This window comes from Natator depressus, chromosome 6 (genome assembly GCF_965152275.1).
Source record: "Natator depressus isolate rNatDep1 chromosome 6, rNatDep2.hap1, whole genome shotgun sequence".
Lineage (NCBI taxonomy): Eukaryota > Metazoa > Chordata > Testudines > Cheloniidae > Natator > Natator depressus.
The window spans coordinates 61,857,199-61,873,474 of NC_134239.1; the positions used below are offsets into that span (position 1 = coordinate 61,857,199).

The 16,276-nt window shown below is 42.8% G+C and overlaps 1 protein-coding gene across 13 annotated transcripts in view; it reads left to right on the forward strand.

Annotated features, from left to right (window-relative positions):
* GPHN (gephyrin) overlaps positions 1 to 16,276 on the forward strand; it is a 579,614-nt gene that overhangs the window by 305,004 nt on the left and 258,334 nt on the right. For 2 of the 13 annotated variants that reach the window (XM_074955494.1, XM_074955495.1), the window contains exon 5: positions 10,666 to 10,704. The exons of the other annotated variants lie outside the window; for them this stretch is intronic. In XM_074955494.1, the coding sequence (XP_074811595.1) occupies positions 10,666 to 10,704 (39 nt within the window). The remainder of the gene's footprint in view (positions 1 to 10,665; positions 10,705 to 16,276) is intronic. 13 annotated transcript variants of the gene reach the window in all.

Consider the following 16,276-nt stretch of genomic DNA (forward strand, 5'->3'; position numbering starts at 1 on the left):
TTTATTTTTAAGTTCCTGCAGGTCTTCAGTATTTTTTTTTTTTTTAAACACACAACAGTGCTAGCAACAAGACAAAACACAAGACAAAACATAGAACACAAAACACAATTTCTATTGTGACAGTAGATTCATGGTTTTGGGTTGCTTTTCAGCTGGCATTAGCTTTTCCTGATTTTCTGAAAGACAAAAAGAACATGTTTCTACCCCTTTTGGGGTGGCAGATTATTGCTTAAAATATTTCTTTTACAAATACCCTTGCTGATTGCAGGCAAAACAGAGGAATTGCCCCCACATTTTCCTGTTTTTGTTCTATAGGCAGGCCAGGTTTCAATGGCTTTTATCTTTTAAGGGTTATGGGGAAATTATCCCACTGTTTAGTCATTAAATCCCTGAGTTTTCCTTCTTATACTGCAGACCAAGTTAATAATGTTTTTCCTGCTGTGTTAAGCTTTAAGTTTTATTTACAGGTAATAACTGAGAAGCATCATTACCATACGACGTTAAAGGGTTTTTCCAAAAATCATACACACTATACATTGTTACAGGGATACTTATTATCATTAAATTTATTAAAATTATCTTGTTATCCCATGCCTTTTATTTAGACAATTTGTTTGCTGACCAGGTATGTCCTTTATCTGCAGCTCCTTTGTGCTGCTAATTCTTTCCTTCCTTTATCATTTAGGTAATTTGCATTTTCACAGAAGCTTCCTGCTTTTGGATTTAAAGCCATCAGCAGCTCACTAAAAGGGACACCATCAACTTTCACCAGAGTTTTGATTACTTTTAACTTCTGCTTCCAAAACACACAGCAATCTGAAAAAGAAAACCCAACCTATTGTGGCTCCCTTTGGAGCCCTAATAGCATTTTAATTAAGTAGCATGGTATGTTTGCATTTCTTTTGCCCCTTCTACAATATACCCTGCACATGTTCTGGGGCAAATGCACATTCCTTCCATAGTTTAACTTCTATAACATTATCCATATCAATTTTTACATAAGGTGTAACTATTTCTTTTTTTTTTTGCTTACAGAGTTTTCATGTACCTTTATCAAAGTGACAGTCTGATTACTCAGAGCCATTTTAAGACTCAGTGTTTCTAACATTGCTTCTTTTTGTTTTGTGCACCTCACCCCTGCTGTTGCTTCAGAGGGCCACTGTCTTTTTTAAATTTCGTATTTATTTATTTTTTTTTACTACAGCTCTCATCTGCTATTTTGTTACAAAATCAAACAAACAAACAAAAACCAACCAACCAAACAAAAATAATCCAATTTTTTTTCTATTCTCCAGATTTTGACTGCCCTGCTGCAGCCACAACTTAAAAACATTTTAAATTTTGTAAAGCATTGAGTTACCTTTTAAGGGTTAAATGCCAAATCCCAAAGCCAAACAGCACTAATTACCTGTGTCTAGCAAAAAGGTCTGTCAGTTTTGCAACTTTGAATTAAAGAGTCAAATGGATTTTTAGTGGCATTATTTAAAACAAAAACAAAACCAACTGGTCCTTAGAACTTTACATATTTACACACACACAGATAGATACATACACATTTTCTTTTCTTTAACATCCCTTCCACGTTGCTCTGTTTTTTTTTTACATCTTACATTCCCTTTATACATTTGAGGCAGTTAAGTTCCAATAGAACCCCCTTATGTTCTTTTAGCAAATTTGACTAAATTGTCCAGTCAAATGATTTTAATCAGTTTCTTTTGCCTGGCTAATTTACAGACATTCCTTTGGAAAAGGGCCCATTTTTCCCTCAGAATGGCTGCAAAGAAACCAAGAATGCTCTTTCTCTAACACTTTTTTTTCCTTTTTAACATTTTCACAAAGTTTAGCTGCTTAATTCCCTCCAGCCTCTGCAGAGTTAACTTTTTTTTTTTACTCTTTCTCTTTGTAATTATGCCTGGGGGTGCCATACATAGGACCTTCTCCCCCTTTACCTGCCTCCCTCCAGCCTCTGCAGAGTTAACTTTTTCACTCTTTTTGTATTCCTGGAGTGCCTCTTTCACTATTTTCAGCTGGCTTTGGGTATTTGTAGCCAGCACCTTCCAATTGTCTGCTCCCTTTTCCGTTTGTGCCTTTTCCTCTTTACATGAAGACAAGCGGAGGGAAGAATCCTTACATGCCTCCCACAACAACCAAATTGCTGCTGCATCTCTTTTGGCAGCACTAGAAGGTTTGTATATGAGGATATACTGAGCCAATCTATCCTCTAGGTCCGAAATAGTGCAGAGATCAGCTAGGGCTTGTTTAGTCCAAGGACTGTGCCCAAATTTTTGAAGGTTTTGTTTAAAAGGTGTAATTTCTTTAACAAAAGGTGAGGTTGGAGTTCCTTCTGACTCCATTCCTCCCTCTGGTACTGGCTTACCCTGTTTTCTTTTAAACATCTTAACATGGATATTTCAATCTCTTTGTCACTGCTGGTATTACTTAGCAAGTGACACAGCCTAGATTCTGAAATCATAGCTTAATCTATGCGTTTTTCCCCTGCTACCTTCCCGGAGGCCAGCAGGTCCCCTGCTACCTTCCCGGAGGCCAGCAGGTCTGGTTAACCTATTTCTCCCTGCTACCTTCTCGGAGGCCAGCTGGTCCGGTTAACCTGTTCTTCCCTGCTACCTTCTCGGAGGCCAGCAGGTCCCCTGCTACCTTCTCGGAGGCCAGCAGGTCTGGTTTAATCTGTTTTCCCTGCTACCTTCTCGGAGGCCAGCAGGTCTAGTTTAATCTGTTCTTCCCTGCTACCTTCTCGGAGGCCAGCAGGTCCCCTGCTACCTTCTCGGAGGCCAGCAGGTCTGGTTTAATCTGTTTTTCCTGCTACCTTCTCGGAGGCCAGCAGGTCCCCTGCTACCTTCTCGGAGGCCAGCAGGTCTGGTTTAATCTGTTTTTCCTGCTACCTTCTCGGAGGCCAGCAGGTCCCCTGCTACCTTCTCGGAGGCCAGCAGGTCTGGTTTAATCTGTTTTTCCTGCTACCTTCTCGGAGGCCAGCAGGTCCCCTGCTACCTTCTCGGAGGCCAGCAGGTCTGGTTAACCTAATAGAAATGCCTAGCTCACTAGAGCTGGCGGTGTGCACACCAATATTTACAATAACTGAGGTTTTTTACCAATATTCCCCCTTTCGCAATTCTCCACCAAAATGTTGTACCAATAAATTAAAAACCAGCAGGATCTTATTAAAGGGAAAAAGGCAAAATACCACATTTATTGTGAATACAGAAAGAATCATAGTAAGCAGTTAGTTACAGCTGTAACATTCCATTCAATCTCATCTTTATTCACTCATTCATTCATACAAACACACACACACACACACACACACACACAGGTTCTGCAAGGTTGTTATCATAGTAAGCAGTTAGTTATAGCTATAACATTCCATTCAATCTCATATTTATTCACACATTCACACACACACACACACACACACACACACACAGAGGTTCTGCAAGGTTGTCATCATAGTTACCAGCCTTAGAGTTGCTCATGCCAAGCCACTGGCCAGGTGGCCTGGACATGAGGAGGGAGCAGGGCCTTGTCAGATGCTCATCTGATGCTCCTGGAAGTTGGTTTGCAGAATCAGACCCCAAAGTTCTCACTTTTTAAGAGTCTATTTTTATAGGAATTTCTTCCTATGCCAGTCTATGGGAATTGCTTCATCATGCTGTTGCTGAATCAATCAGCAGATAGCACATTCCTGACGGCTCCAAGAAGTTATCTTGTTCTTTGGTTCTCCCATTCTTGAGGCTGTTGGGTGGATTCCAGTCTGCCCTCCGGGGGTCCTCTGGTTATTTCCACTTGACGCCTTCTTCAGCCGATGGACACTGGATTCTTAGGCTGGCACCTCCCTGATCATTCAGTTGTTATCCACACCAAGCATCCGTCCACATACATCCTCTATCTCTATTTTAATCACAATTGTTAATACAACAAAAGGGCGGGGAGTCTCTGGGTGCTGTTTCTGTTGTTAGAGTATTGCTTTGAGAACAGACTCTGTCTTAGAATGTACTAACACAATTAGCAGCTTGCAAGTTTCACACATAGAGGGAGAGAAACAGTACCAAAACCCAAGAGACCTCTTAATTAGTAATACCCTGGAATTTAAACTATGGGGAATCAAACTCATTTGTGATTTTAATACAGAACTTCTTTAATATGATCCAACACAGAGATATGTTAATGATTGCATTTTACTGAAATAGCAAGGACAAAAGGGGGACCCTAGGTGAGTTCTTTGTTTCTCCACAAAGAGATTGTGAGCCTACAGGGAAACACAGTGCTGGATGGGAGTCTAATCAACATGTACTCTGCAAATTTTGTGTACTGCAAAAGTCAGTGTCAGTTGTCAAGCGAAAATCTCCACATAACTCTGAATGTTTAGGGATTAGAATAAAAATAATTGAGTTGGGAGGAGGATGTGGGAGTAAAACGCTGCGTAAAAGCTTGCACATTATAGGAAAAGGGGTAGGATCTTGCATTGCTCACTTATAAAATGTGTAGGTTAGCACGGGATTCAGTGTGCTTGTTGAAACCTTCAGCCCTTGCAGTGCAAATCACTGGTGATTAGCCACATTCTTTAAGTGGTGATGCTGTTTTGGAATTAAGGAGATTACAAATATTGGGCTTGATTTTTCACTGGTTTACACCTTGTGCAGCCTCTTGCAGGAATGCAAAGTGGGTGTAAAATGCTACTATTTTATTTGGTTGTGTCTCACTCCCTCTTTGTGGTCACATGGCACAGGTGTAAACGACTACACAAGATGCAGTGCAATGGAGAATCAGGGCCATTTTGCTTGTATTTGTTTCTTATGTGAAAGCCTGAAATTCTGAAGTATTTATAGGTATTTATAGTATTTATTCTGAGGTATTCACATACATGAATAAAAGAATAACTAAAATGGCCACTGTTGTCTGGAAGGAGTCCTTTTGGGTAAGTTTTGCCTCCATTCATACTTACTTGCTATCTGAGACTATCCTGGTATTTGTGCATGGCTACACTGGAAACTTGAAAGCATTGTCGCGGGAGCGCTCCCGCAGCAGCGCTTTGAAGTGCGAGTGTGGTCCCTCAAGAGCGCTAAAAGAGAGCTCTTCCAGCACTCCTGGTAATCCACCTCCACGAGGGGATTAGCTCCGAGCACAGGGAGCCTGTTTACACTAGCGCTTTAAAGCGCTCTGACGTGCTGTGCTCAGGGGGGTGATTTTTCACACTCTTGAGCCAGCAAGTTAGAGCGCTATAAAATGTAAGTGTAGCCAAGCCCTAAGAGTGCTCTGTGCTTCTGAAATCCCGGCAGTGCTTTCTGGAGCATCAAAACTAGTGGATGTTCTATTGTGCAGGAGAGTTTGAATCAAACGGCTGGGTTACAGGGTCTTGCTGCCAAGGGTTCTTTCTTTTCCTGCAATCAAATGTGGAGGGAGACATACTAAGGGTGACCAGATGTCCCGTTTTTAAAGGGACAGTCCCATATTTAAGCCCTCCTGCAGGTGTCCCGTGTCCCATATTTTCTGTCTTCCCTCCCACCCCCAGTACTGGTGGGTCCTGCTGCTGGCCAGATCCCTGCTCGCCAGCCGCCTGCCCACCAGTGGTGAGTGGGGTGGTCCAGTTGCCGACAATGGGGGGGGAGGGGTGGTGCGAGGCTGGAGGTGGGGGAAAGATGCAGCGCATGGGGCCAGCCGCTCCCCCGCTGGTCTGTCAGCGCAGACCCTGCTGCGTGCTGGCTCTTGGCCAGCAGGGCCCTGTCCCCCGATCCCATTTCCATCCGGCACTGGCTGCGTGCTGTGAGCTGTGATGGTTGGTAAGTGGAGGCAGGCACCAGGCAGCGGCCAGTTACGTGTTGCCTCTGCTGCCCACCGATCAGCCTTTTACATGCTCCTCCTCTCCGTGTCCTTTCCCTGCTTTGCCCCTTCCCCCCCAATCCAGCCCCACTGCTCCTCCATATTCCCCCCCAGTGGGGCATGTCCCACTCTCAGCGCTGTGCAGAGAACCAGCCCCTGGTCGGTGCGCTCAGCTCACCAACAGCCTGGCCAGCAGGCTCCTTCCTTCCCCCACTGCCGACACCCCAGGAAAGCCAGACCGGGACGCTGGCCAGGACCGGGACTCTGGCCAGGAGGCACTGAGCCCTGCATGTGCCAAAACTCCACACCGCACTGGCACAGAGAAGCATCTCTGCCCCTCAGCTAACCTGTGGAATGGTGTGGAGGGGAAGTGATTTCTAGCCTGTTCACATCTCAAACCTGCAGGCTCCACAGAAACTCCCCAGGCAGGGGCTTAGCACCTTCTTCACCCGGCCCTGGGTCCTGCCCCCGGGATCGGGGGACTACTCCGTCCCTTAGGCACCCTCCCCTGCTGAGCCATGCTGAAGCCCTGCAGTCAGGTTCCCTGGTGCACAATGCATTCTTAGGGTTTAACCCTTTCCTACCTTTGCTCTACCCAGGGGCCAGAGGCAACTGGGTTATGTCTGTGGCCAGCAGCAGCCTAGAGCTCTGCGAAGACATGGGCCAGGTCATCCCTTTACCCCATCCTCATCCCCTTCGGCTGGAAGCAGCTCCTGTCCCTTCCCTCCCACGCAGTGCGGAAAGGCTGCTGCTGGCCACATTCTGGTGTGAATCCTGGCATGAATCTTGGGGGCAGGGGGAACATGTGACCCTGCATGCCCCCACCCCATGTGTTGCCTCAGGAAGATGCAGTTCCAGCTACCAGGAGAGGTGGGTCCCAGCCAGGCATGGAGGGGAAAGAGTGCCCGGCAGGGAGGGTAGGGTTGGTCGGTCATCCCCCCTGTGTGAGAGAGGCAGGGCCAGCCCACAACATTTTGGCTCCTGAGGCGGGGAGCTCAAATGACACCTCGCTTGGGCCAAAACTTTGAAAGGTCTCAATTCTGCCTTCTTCCTGTTCTACTCCTCTCATGGTACTGCTCTGCTACCTACCCCAATAAAGGAGAACTAACAACTTAAAATGCCTTGTTCAAAAGTTTTAAGTAACGCTTAACTTTCAAATGCCTGAACAGCAAATGTAACTTTTCTTGTCTGCATAGTAAACACTGGCATTTTTATCTGTTTGCATAATCAAAGTGGTGCTTTCCGTGCCTTCTTGGTTGCAAAGATTTGAACTGCTTCCTGAAGGTCCACGGTGTGGGCCAGCTCATGCTCTACTGAGATGGTTGCAGGGCCAACCAGCCTCTCCTATGTCATTATGGAGCGTAGATGTGTTTTTATTAACTTCAGCTTGGAGAAGCTGCTTTCTCCACTGGCAACTGTTACAGGAAGTGTTAGACGTATGTGCAGAGCAACAAAAGCATTTGGAAAGAGGGCCGTCATCTTATTTGTGCACGTATATTCCAGAACAGCCTTTGGAGTTGATCCTGCTGAAATGTATCTTGAAAGGGCTTTCAGTTCATCACCTAAATCACTTGTATCAATATCGTGCATGTCATCATGTGTCAACACTGTCTCTAGTGCCCTGCATTGCTGGTATAGGTCTTCTTCAGGTATAGTGAGGAGTTTTGGAATATCATACAACATTCCAAATATACTGCTGTGTTCCTTGAGCTGCATGAAACGTTCTTCAACTGACTGTATTGCACAATCTAGCACCTGGTTAAAGAATTCAACTTTGAATTGTTGTTTGGGGTCTCTTATGGGATTATCCCGTGCTTTGTAATCAAAATGTCTGACTCTTGTATTCTTGAATGGGTGGGAAAATAGCTTCAGTGTGAAGTTCCTCTGCCAACTTCTGTGCACTCTTCAGAACGTTTTGAAATCCCTCATCTGACCGGTACGACTGTAGGTATGACTTTGCTTTCTCTAGTTGTTCCATTGCTCCAGATAGATCAAGGTCAACACCTTGGCATCTCTTGCTTACAACATTTATTTCAAACAGTATGTCATGCCACAACACTAAGCCACACAGAAATTTGAAGTTATGTATGTTTCTGGTGATTCCATTTCCTTCTGCCACTGTTCTCCCACAAACAGTTCCTGTCATAGCATTGTCCTCCATAATGGCAACTATGGCATCATCTATCTTCCCAATTTGATGTTTGATAGGCTTTATCGCCTCCACTCGACTTTCCCATTGTGTGGCACTCAGTGGTTTCAGTGTCAGAGAGGATGTTCCCAGATGTTGCTTCAAAATTTGCCATCGTTGAATTGATGCAGAGAAAAATATATAGATGCTTTGAATTACATTAAAAAATTCAGCAGCCTCACTAGAAGCTGATGCTGCATCACTGACCACCAAGTTCAATGAATGAGAACTGCATGGGACAAAAAAAGCTTGACGGTTTAACTCTCTGATCTGTGTCTGCACTCCTCTGTTCTTTCCTCTCATGTTGGCACCATTATCATAGCCCTGACCTCTCATGTCAGCTATCGCAATTCTCGTATCTTCCAGCTTTTTAAGAAGCACATTTGTCATACCAACTCCTGTAGTATCATCAATGTCAATATATTCTAGAAAATGCTCTCTGACAGTCACCATTGCAGGGACATTTTCACTAGGTTCTATTGTTGTTACAAAATGCACCATTCAAGTCATTTGTTCCGTATGGCTGATGTCAGGTGTGCAGTCCAGACTAACAGAGGAATATCTTGCTGATTACAGATCTGCCATAATCTTCTGTTTGACTTTTGTTGCCAGGAACTGTATGATCTCATTTTGAATTGTTTTTCCAAGGTAGTGGTGTGTGTACATTTCTTGGGTGAGCATCAGCTTTCATGAGCTACAGCTCGCTTCATCGGATGCATTCTGTAGCTCACGAAAGCTTATGCTCAAATAAATTTGTTAGTCTCTAAGGTGCCACAAGTACTCCTTTTCTTTTTGCAAATACAGACTAACACGGCTGCTACTCTGAAACATTTCTTGGGTGGTGACTCTTCTTAGATGCTCCTAGAGTATAGCATCAAACTCAAAGCCATCAGTTTCACAATTTTAAGGAAGTTTCCATTGTTTGGCACATACTGCTGATTTGAAGTGCCACGCAGTGCTAGGTTTTGGGTAGCAAGCATTCTCACAACGGCAATGAGCTTTTTCAGAGCGTTTTGCCAGTAAAGAGACTCTGATGCAATCTTCTCTCAATGCTGATCATCTATGGTGCCCTTTAACCTTAGTCTCATCTCAAGCCCTTCCTGGCGCACATCCCAATCCAGGACAACTGTAGAGCCGCGGTGTGGTCCTCAGTCCACACGTTCACGTCTCAGTCCACACGTTCACGTCTCAGTATGCCATCACTCAGCAAGCCAGAGAGAACTCTGGGTTTGGCAGAGCTGTATTACAATCTGCGCAGCCGTGAACTCCTACCCGCCTCCACGGGAACTGCTGGGAGTCACCTAATGTGGAATGGACATAAGCAAATACTCTAAGAAGAACAGTCAGTTACCTTTTCCGTAACTGCTGTTCCTCGAGATGTATTGCTCAAGTCCATTCCACGACCCGCCCTCCTTCCCCACTGTTGGAGTTTCTGGCAAGACGGAACTGAGAGTGCGGGGAGCCAGCAGTGCCCCTTATACCACGCCATACGGGCGTCACTCCAGAAAGCACCAGAGTAACTCCATTAAGGATACTGCTGAGGGAAAAACTTCCGGCACCAGTGCATGTGGCGAGCACACACACCTAATGTGGAATGAACATGAGCAACACATCTCGAAGAACACCAGTTACGGAAAAGGTAACTGTCTATTTTGGAGGTTTGGATAAATATATGAAAGTTTGGATACTTCTTTGAACCTTCAAGCCTATAGTGAGAATTTTCCTATGTCCCCTCAGGTATAGCCTCTCCCTCACCCAAATTTGCCTGCTCACCCTTATCTTAAGGGGATGTAATTTGGAGGGCTGAGGAGAGGGATGTAGGTGTCCTGCTGAACTGTAGATCAGTCTGTGGTCCCCTTCATCCGTCCCCAGGCAGGTCCTCATAATTCTCAGTCAAATCCCCACGCCAATCCGGCAAGCAGCTACAGCAACGAGATGAAAAGATGCAGTTGTATTTCCACTGGGTCTGGTTGCTTCTGTGACTTTCTTAGCACTTACGTCTCAGATTTTTAAAGTGTGTTTTTGAAACCAAACAGCTGGTGAAATATCTGAAACATACTTTGAGATGCAAATATAAGTGATGCCCCAGAGAGCCCCTGAGTTGCAAGAGAATAGCCTCATCAAGGTACAGTGAAGGCGTTGCTGAATCTCCCCAAACACAGCAGCTGCTTTTGGAGAAGAAAAGGGCCATTCCCACAAAGACTGATGCTTCCTAGGATGGGAAGTGATTATCTGGACAACTTCAAATACCAGCCTTTGCTAGAGGTGAGTTGGGGTTAATGAACCTCTTTAATGTATCCCATAAAATGAACTGCATCAGCCTTGTGCACTGGTGTCTGTCCTCACTAGCTGTCTTGCAGTGGATATGGGAGTGAGCTCTTGATGCTGTCTCCTATCTCCACTTGTACAGCCTGCACTAGAGGTAAGTGTGGTTCTTGGAAGTAGAGGTGGGATATCATGAGATGAAAGTGGTGTGGACTTCTTAAACCTTTCTCAGACCTCAATAAAGGCTTGGTTCCAGAGAGAGGCAGAGATTCAGACCAGTTCTTATTTTGCCCAAAACAATTCACCAAGCCCTAAATTGACCTGCTTTTCCTCAGATGGGGAGTCAGAAATCCCTTTTCTCTTCTGTTTTTCTGCTGCAGAAATTCCCAACATTCCCATTTTGTGGGCTCCAGAGAGGGGTAAGCAACATCTTCAATTCCAGCCAATCATTTCCAAACTAATTCTTTGCTGGTTTTTTGTTTTTTGTTTTAATCATCAGAAACAGCTTTCAGGCTCATTTTTCCCATTTGTTTGATTTCCTTGTGGATTCGCATAGTTCTGTTAATAGGAGGGTCCTGTGGCCTCCCCAGGCACTAGGGCTCAGATTCATCTGCTGTTTCCATTTATGTACTGTTCTCTATTGGATTTTCATGGTTTACTATGTTAATCTAATGGTGTTATTAGAGAGTGTTTTTCTCACACTATCCTTCAGTACCTGAAAAGCATTGTCATCCTGCTGCCAACCTATTATCGGGCTTCCATTTTCTCCATGCCGGCAGTAGTATTTGATTATTAATGGACATTGTCCTCTTGCTACCCCTGTCCACCTAGGGATTGCCTGGCATTCATTGCTCTCTTTATGCTATGTCTACCTACTGGCAGCTCAGCATTGCCCCCCTGAGGCCCTGGCCTTTTGCTTGATTGTATGGCTTTCCCCTCTTGACCACCTGATTGCCTGGCATTGACATATTTTGCCCTATCCATCCGTTGAGTGGCTTGCATTGATTTCTTACTGCTCTTTACATCAGATTGCACGTGGGCATTGACTTCCTGCTGTCCTGCCTCCTTTCTTGAGTGCTTGATATTGTCCTCCTTCTGTTGTGTGCAGCTGTTGACTTCCTGGAATTGCTGTCCTGCTGCTTTGTGCATCTGCTGATTGCTTGATACTGCTTTATTGACTTGCTGAGTGTCTAGCATTTCCCTTCTGCTTTTCCACCTGCTTTCTAGCTTACATTATACCCTTGCTGCCCTTTGAGTCTGATTATACACTGGCATTGCCCTTTTGCTGCGCTGTCCACTTGCTTATTTTCTTGGCATTTATTTCCTGCTGTCCTGCCTACCTGCTTAGATTTCACTTTCAAATTAGCACAATTTGAAAAAAAAATCATAGGAAATGTGAGGAACAGGAAAAGACTATTATCTGGTTCCAGTGAGCCCTGCTTCAACCCAACATACCAGCACTTTAATATTGATCTTTGTATCTTCATCATGCTTTGTCATAGGATTACTCAATCCCTTCTCCTCTTAGAAAAGATTGAGAGATGCAGTAATCTCATTTAAACTCTTTGCTGCAATCTCCTCATCTGAATTTATTCTATAGGTATATTACAGTTTGCAGGACCTAGCATTTATACAATGCTATTCAGTATAAAATCATTTTACCAACATTATCTACAGAAATCCTTGCAGTACTATAAGGTAGGTAATTAACTATTAGCCACGTATTGCTGAGGCTCAGAGACATTAAGGGCTGAATGCTCAGCTGTGCCCTGTAGGCACTTGGCATAGTTTTTGGATTCCAAAGGTAGGAGGGATCCTTGTGATAATCTAGTCTGACTTCCTGCAAAACACAGGCTGTAGAACTTCCCCCACAATAATTCCTACACTATATCTTTTAGAAAAAAAAGCATCCAATCTTGATTTTAAAATTGCCAACAACGGAGAATCCACCAAGACCCTTGGTAAATTGTTCCAATGATTAGTTACTCTCACTGTTAAAAATTTACACCTAATTTCCAATCTGAATTTGTTTAGGTTCAGCTTCCAACCATTGGATCATGTCAAACCTAGATTGAACAGCCTATTATCAAAGGTGCTTTTCCCCCAGGCAGGTACCTATAAACTGTAATCAAGTCACCCCAAGCCCTCTCTTTGTTAAGTTAAATAGATTGAGCTCCTTGACTCATCACTATAAGGCATGTTTTCTAATCCTTTAATCAGTCTCGTGGCTCATCTCTGAACCTTCTCCAGTTTATCAAAATTCTTCTTGAATGATGGATACCAGAACGCAGTCACACTAATGCCAAACGCAAAGGTAAAAAACTTCTCTACTCCTACTTGAGATTCCCCTGTTTATCCAAGGATCGCATTAGCCCTTTTGACCACTGTGTCACATTGGGAGCTCATGTCCAGTCACTGCTTCCCAGGATAGAGGTCCCCATCCTGTAAGTATGGCCTATATTTTTTTGTTCCTAGATGTATACATTTAGCCATATTAAAACACATATTGTTTGCTTGCACCCAATTTAGCAAGCAATCTAGATCACCTAGTATCAATGACCTGTCCTCTTAATTATTTATTACTTTCCCAGTTTTTGTGTCATCTCCAAATTTTATCTGTGATGATTTTAAGTTTTCTTCCAGGTAATTCGTAAAAATGTTATATAGTGTGGGGCCAAGAGCTGATCCATGTGGGACCCCACTAGAAAGACCCCCACTCAATGATTCCCCATTTACAGTTGAGGAAAGATGCTAAAAAAAGATTCTTTTACAGATCCCTGATTCTGAGGTTGATGCTCTAAACAACACTGGCTTGCAACTGGCCCAAAGATTCCTTTGTAGCAGAGGGAAATTGCCAGAGTGCAGCATATTCCAGACATACACCCTCTCACTCAGGCGTGCCCCTAACACATCCTCAATGCTGAGAGAATCTTCAGCTGCCCACTTACGGCAGCTTTTTGGCCTATTTGTATGGAGCATGGGCCAGGATCTGACCCTGTGTGATTTGCTCAATGAGACAAGTCATTGTCAGAGCCTAAAATAGAAATAAGGATTTCCTGCTTTCTTCTCCTGGACTCAAACTACTAGCCCACACCTCTCCTAAGACATGCTGGAGTTCTCAGTAACTCCTAATTTTCTTGGTTTTGGACCATGCTTTTGAACCCAGTACCATAATGAACATTCTGTCTCTACAGACTGCTTTCATCTCTGTCATAATTTCATAGAAAAGAATTATGTTACGTTAAACTCTTCCTTCTTACAATTAAAACAAACTGATCTCTCAACTTTTCCTGAGAACTTAGATTATTCAGATTTGATGTTACCTGTGTTGACATGTGCTGTTTTGAAGGGTGCCTAATTATTATAGAAAAGGTCTAACAATTGCTTTATAATGTAAGAGAATAACATTCCTCAAGGCAACAATCTCTTTCCTCTGGGATAGAGGCCAGCACAGTATGGGATCAAGCAAACAATTTTTATAATATCAGATTATTCAAGACATTCACTTCCCCTTTGTAGGATAGTTCCCAACATTACAAACAATATTTCAGATAATGTCAAACCAGGACTTTCCCTGTGAATTTTCTGGTTTCCACTTTAACCCTGAGAAAACTGAGAATTCTTGTATTTTTTGTTCTACACTGAGAAACTGACCACTACTATTACTATTACTTCCACTCCGACACAATAATCTTGCTCCTCCTCTCCTCTCTGTCCTTCCACCTGCTCTCCCTTCTCCAAACACAAGAGTCCTTCCACCTCTTTTATCAAGTACCCAAACATACTCGGCAAGCTCACAATTGTAGAAGGCTGATGTCATCTCATTCCCCAACAACCTTGCATTGCTGGAGGTCCTAGCAACAGGTCTGTCTGATCTCAATGCCAGTTTCATTCCAGTTCTTCCCCAACTCCCAGCCTCAGCTCTCAATATGACATTTCTCCCTTTGCTGGTTCCCAGCCTGGTGTTTGGGAACGGGTATCAAAAGGAGACATTACATTAGGAGGGTGGAGGAATGGTTTCCTCCAACAAAGTAGAGGGACTGTTGGATGCATCTAGAGCTCATTTCCTATCTGATACACCAGAAATCTCTCCATTATCCATTCAAAAATAGCTGTCTCTCAAATGTTATTCAGATTTTCTAAGTTTAAAACCAATAGAATGCCACCAAAGCAACTGACTGAGAGGCCACAGAATTTGCTATTTTTTTCAGTGTTAAGAGCTTTATATGTTTTTTCAATTGAAAATTTTAATTGGCAAGAAAACCAGGTCAAAACTGCCTCAGGCAGCTTCTCAACAAGCTATCAAACCAAGTCAGTCTTACAGGTGTGATGTTCAAATTAACAAAAATTCTAACCAATTTATTTTAAAAGATTTTTGTGTTCATTTCAGAAAAATATTTATCCAGTCATTTTCACATCTACAGTTGAGTTATAATTTGATTAAAGAACCAATAAAAATATCAAAAGCCATGGAAAGCACTAAAGCAGAAATCGTATTTATCAAGTCCTATCATCATCTTTTCTCTTTGGCATTCTGCCCTTCTGATAAAGTTACCCCTATATGTGTTAGCTTCTTTAGTGCAGCTGTACCCTTTGCAACAAGAAGGGTCTTAAAATTAATTTTTGAGTTGCTCAGCTCACTCTCTTTCAAACTTGTAAACTTTCCCTATGTGGCACTTCTGTGTTTCCTAACTCAGTCAACTTTTCTCCCTGTTTTATTTCCTGTTAATGAACACTTTGCCTTCACCACTTATTTCTGAAATGGAATCTTGTCAAATGATTTTTTAATATCTAGTGTACATCATCCACTGAAATGTCCTTTGCATGCCTGAGTACTTCTGACTATCAGTCGTCAGCAAGGTTTTTTCCATGTGTTCTCATACCACGCATCCTCAGAGAGTTTCCATACAGTAAAAGATTTTAAACTTTTTGGATTGGCAGCTTTCTTCTTTGTCTCTTACTTCCATCATTTTAAATACAGGGTCCCTTGTTACTTTGCAGTACTCCACAATCTTTCCCAAAGCTAGCAAAAATTTTATATTACATTTATATTACATTTCCGGTTGCTTTGGTCATTTCCTGTAATCTCCTGTGCTTTATCTATTTTAAGGGAATCATAGGTATCTAGGCATTTATACTGCACTCATCATTGTAATATCTGAACACCTGGCTTCTTTAACTGTCATTCCTGCAAAACTGATTCCAGACTAATGCAGACCAGCACGCTGTTTCTCTCTAAATAAAGTAACTATTTGTCACTTGTGTTGCCTCCTGAACCCGAAATGAAAGCACAACGCTCTCCTGATCCCCTTGATGGAAATTCACTGTTTTCAATCTCAGTAGAAGCTCTCCTTTTTTAAAGAGAAGTCACTGTATACTCTGCAAACTGACTCTGTAAAAGTTGCATTGTGGAATTCCATGTCTCAATGGCTTCCAGATCAAATTTGAGAGATGTTTTTTTCTAAATGCTGGTGCCTCAGTCTCCACCTAAAATATTAACTATAACTCATGTATTATCACCAGTAGTAGTTTTTTTTTTCAGTCAGAATTTATTTAACAATTCTGTTGCTGATCTACCAGGCAAAATAGACTCTAGTTCTCTCTCTGTCACCTCTGTTGACTCTGTGGGACTAAAAGGAATAAAAAGGAATACAAATCTATTTTTGTCTGAAAAAATGAGCAAATACATCTTAATACAGACAGCGGACAGATCTGTTGAGTAAGAAGGTGCCATATTTACATGACTACTTTTCTGATCATCATCACATTTTATCACCAACTGTTTCTTTTACTTTTTAGCTATTACATATACCTTACATTAGGATTTTAAAAAATCAAAAACCTTACACACACTGTCTCCCTTTCATAAAAAATGTCTCTTCTTTGAGTGTAGATTGAAAAAAATTTCACTTACTTTTCTAATTTGCAAATGTGATAGAGGTATAATCATAGTACAGTCTTGAGTTGACTCCCTGCCCCCGAAATAAAACC